Here is a 2,982-nt window from a genome sequence, read left to right as displayed (position 1 = left end):
GCATGGCAAGGCAAAGGTTTGTTTGATAATCCAAACCTTCTATTTGGGTGTACCCCTGTCGCCACCAATCTAGGCTTTGAAGGTTTCAACCTTTCCGTCTAATCCTCTCTTTCTCTTGTAAATCCACTTACACCCAATGAGTCTTACCCCTTTTGGTGCATCTACAAGAGACCAAACTGAGTTAGAATACATAGAATCCATTTCACGACTCATAGCCTCAAGCCATTCCTGAGCATCAACATATATCTTGTTGGTTTACGAATCAGTCTCCCACTACGACTGTGCTGCACTTGTTGCTGAGCATCTACAGGATGATTCAAGTCTGGTGGGTTAACAATTTGAGGAGGACCCTCATTTATTTCTGGATAAACCATTTCATGATTTTGTTCTTCTACAAGTGGTAACTCCACTTGTTGATTATCATGCTGAACTTCTGGTTCTGTCTCTGGTTCCTGCGTATGTTCAACTACAGGCATATTTTCCCCTCTTTGAACAAATACAGGAATAAAAGCTGGAACCCCTTGAGGTTGAGGCGAAACTTGATCCGAGTCTAGCTCATCAAGTATAACCGTACTCCTCGGCTTGTGATTTTCCATATAGTCCTCCTCTAAGAAAGTCGCATGTGTACTCACTAAAACCTTCTTTTCTTTCGGACTATAAAATAACCAGCCTCTGGTTCCTTTAGGATAGCCTATAAACATGCACACTTCTGTACGAGAGTCCATCTTATTTGGCTTCTGTTGTAAGACATGTGTCGGAGCGCCCCAAATCCGAATATGGTTCAAGCTGGGCTTACACCCTTTCCATAATTCTATTGGAGTCTTTAGAACAGATTTTGATGGAGCCAAGTTCAAAAGGTACATAGCAGTTTCTAAGGCATATCCCCAGAATGAATCAGGCAAAGGTGAATAACTGAGCATCGATCTTGCCATCTCTAAAAGGGTTCTATTTCTCCTTTCAGCGACTCCATTCTGCTGGGGTGTCCCTGGAGAAGATAATTGTGAAACTATCCCCTCTTGGGTCAGGTAAGACCTGAACTCTCCAGATAGGTATTCACCCCCTCGATCAGACCGAAGAGTCTTAATTTGAACACCAAGATGTTTTTCTGCCTCAGCCTTGAACTCTTGGAATTTTCCAAAAGCTTCAGACTTATGACGCATCAGGTACACATGTCCAAATCTAGAGTAATCATCAGTGAATGTGATGAAATACTGATACCCGCCTCTGGCCTGGACATTTATTGGTCCACATACATCAGTATGCACCAATTCCAGCTGATGTATGGCACGATTTCCCTTGGCCTTGAAAGATCTCTTAGTCATTTTACCCTCTAAACAAGATTCACATACTGGTATTGGTTCAAAGTTCAGGGATTTTAATATCCCACTTTTAACCAAACCGTGTATCCTGTTTGAGTTAATGTGACCCAACCTCAAATGCCAAAGATAAGTTTCATTGGAAACTTTCCTTTTCTTTGATGAGTTGATATCCTCAACATCTCTTAATTCAACATGATAAACTTCACAGGGTACAGGACTAAGGAAATAAAGACCATTAAACATTACGCCAGAACAAATAAAAGAAGACGAACTCCTTATTGAAACTGAGGAATTAAACTGAACTGTTAAACCATGTTTAAACAAACAACTAACAGAAATTAAATTCCTCTTAAAATCCGGAATAAATAAACAGTCTTCTAAAACCAAAGTTCTGCAATTATTAAAAGATAAAATAACTTGTCCCACTGCTAGTGCAGACACAAGCTCCCCATTTCCAAGCTTCAAAACTCTTTGTCCTTCGCTTAAAGGCAAGCTATGTTTGAACCACTGCAAAGAGTAACAAACATGGTTAGTGGCTCCTGAATCAATGATCCATTTATCATTGTAATTCTCCACTAAACAAGCCTCAATGACATGTAAATTACCCATACCTGGCTGATTCATGCGTGGGCAATTTTTCTTCCAATGCCCCTTTTGTCCGCACTTGAAGCACTTACCTTTCGGTTGCTTCATTGCAACTGGTTTGGCAACTGGAATACCTGATTTCTTCTTTTTCTTGTTCTTGTTCTTCCCCTTGGGTTTCCCCTTAGGTTTCACAGAACTTTCACCAGCATAAAATGCACTGCCCTGCTTGACTAGAGACTGTTCAGCACTCTCAAGCTCGTGCATCAGTTGAGTAAGATTAAGATTCATCTTATTCATATTATAATTCATCTTGAATTGAGTGAAGTATTCAGGCAATGATTGCAAGAGAAGGTCAACTTTTACTTCTTGTTCAAACTTGACCCCATGATCCTCAGCCTTCTTGAAGTTTGCAATCATTGACAAACAATGATCCCGCACACTTCCTCCAGACATTACTGTCTTAGTGACAGCATTCAGCGCAATCTGCCTAGCAGAGCTGCTGGACGTAGCAAACATGCCATCAAGAGTCTGGAGCATAGCTGCTCCACTCTCAACCATGTTTACCTGCTCCTGAAGGTGATTGGCAAGACTGGCTAAAATGTAACAGCGAACTGCCACATTTGCCTTCTCCCATTTCTCCTTCTCCTGCTGAAATTGGGCCTTTGTTGCCTCAGGCGCATCTTCAGCAGGCTGCGCCGGTATAGGGGTGGTCAGAACAAAATTGAGCTTTTCATATTGAAGAACAATATCCAGATTTGTTTTCCATTGTTTGTAGTTTGTACCATCCATTGGTTTTTGACTCAAAATAGTAGCTAAAGGATTGAATGAAGACATTTTTCTGAAAATAAAATTACACACATTATTTACAAACTCGAAAAGAAAACAACAAACAGATATGGCGCTAGTAGATTCTAATAACTACTATTCGTTTATTGTTTAACAATCCATTAGCTATCTTTACAAGGCTTACGATGGGCAAGATACTTGTAAAACTAATATTGTTATTTTGGGCCTTCAGTTCCATTGTCAGAGCCTCGATGGGAGGGTTAACAATTTTATTAAAGTTGAATGTATTTAA

The 2,982-nt window shown here is 40.2% G+C and overlaps 1 protein-coding gene across 1 annotated transcript; it reads right to left on the bottom strand.

Annotated features, from left to right (window-relative positions):
• Window positions 1-2,134: 2,134 nt before the first annotated feature.
• LOC133301967 (uncharacterized) lies at window positions 2,135-2,738 on the bottom strand. The gene is made up of 2 exons (XM_061501683.1): window positions 2,281-2,738; window positions 2,135-2,159 (listed from the first exon to the last, which is right to left on the bottom strand). The coding sequence occupies exons 1-2, from the start codon at window positions 2,736-2,738 to the stop codon at window positions 2,135-2,137; spliced, it is 483 nt and encodes a 160-aa protein (XP_061357667.1).
• Between the last annotated feature and the right edge of the window lie 244 nt (window positions 2,739-2,982).

This window comes from Gastrolobium bilobum, unplaced genomic scaffold (genome assembly GCF_033153095.1).
Source record: "Gastrolobium bilobum isolate Gb01-03AN ecotype WA unplaced genomic scaffold, APGP_CSIRO_Gbil_v1 utg13618, whole genome shotgun sequence".
NCBI classification, from domain to species: Eukaryota; Viridiplantae; Streptophyta; class Magnoliopsida; order Fabales; family Fabaceae; genus Gastrolobium; species Gastrolobium bilobum.
This window is presented reverse-complemented; position numbering and strand designations above follow the sequence as displayed.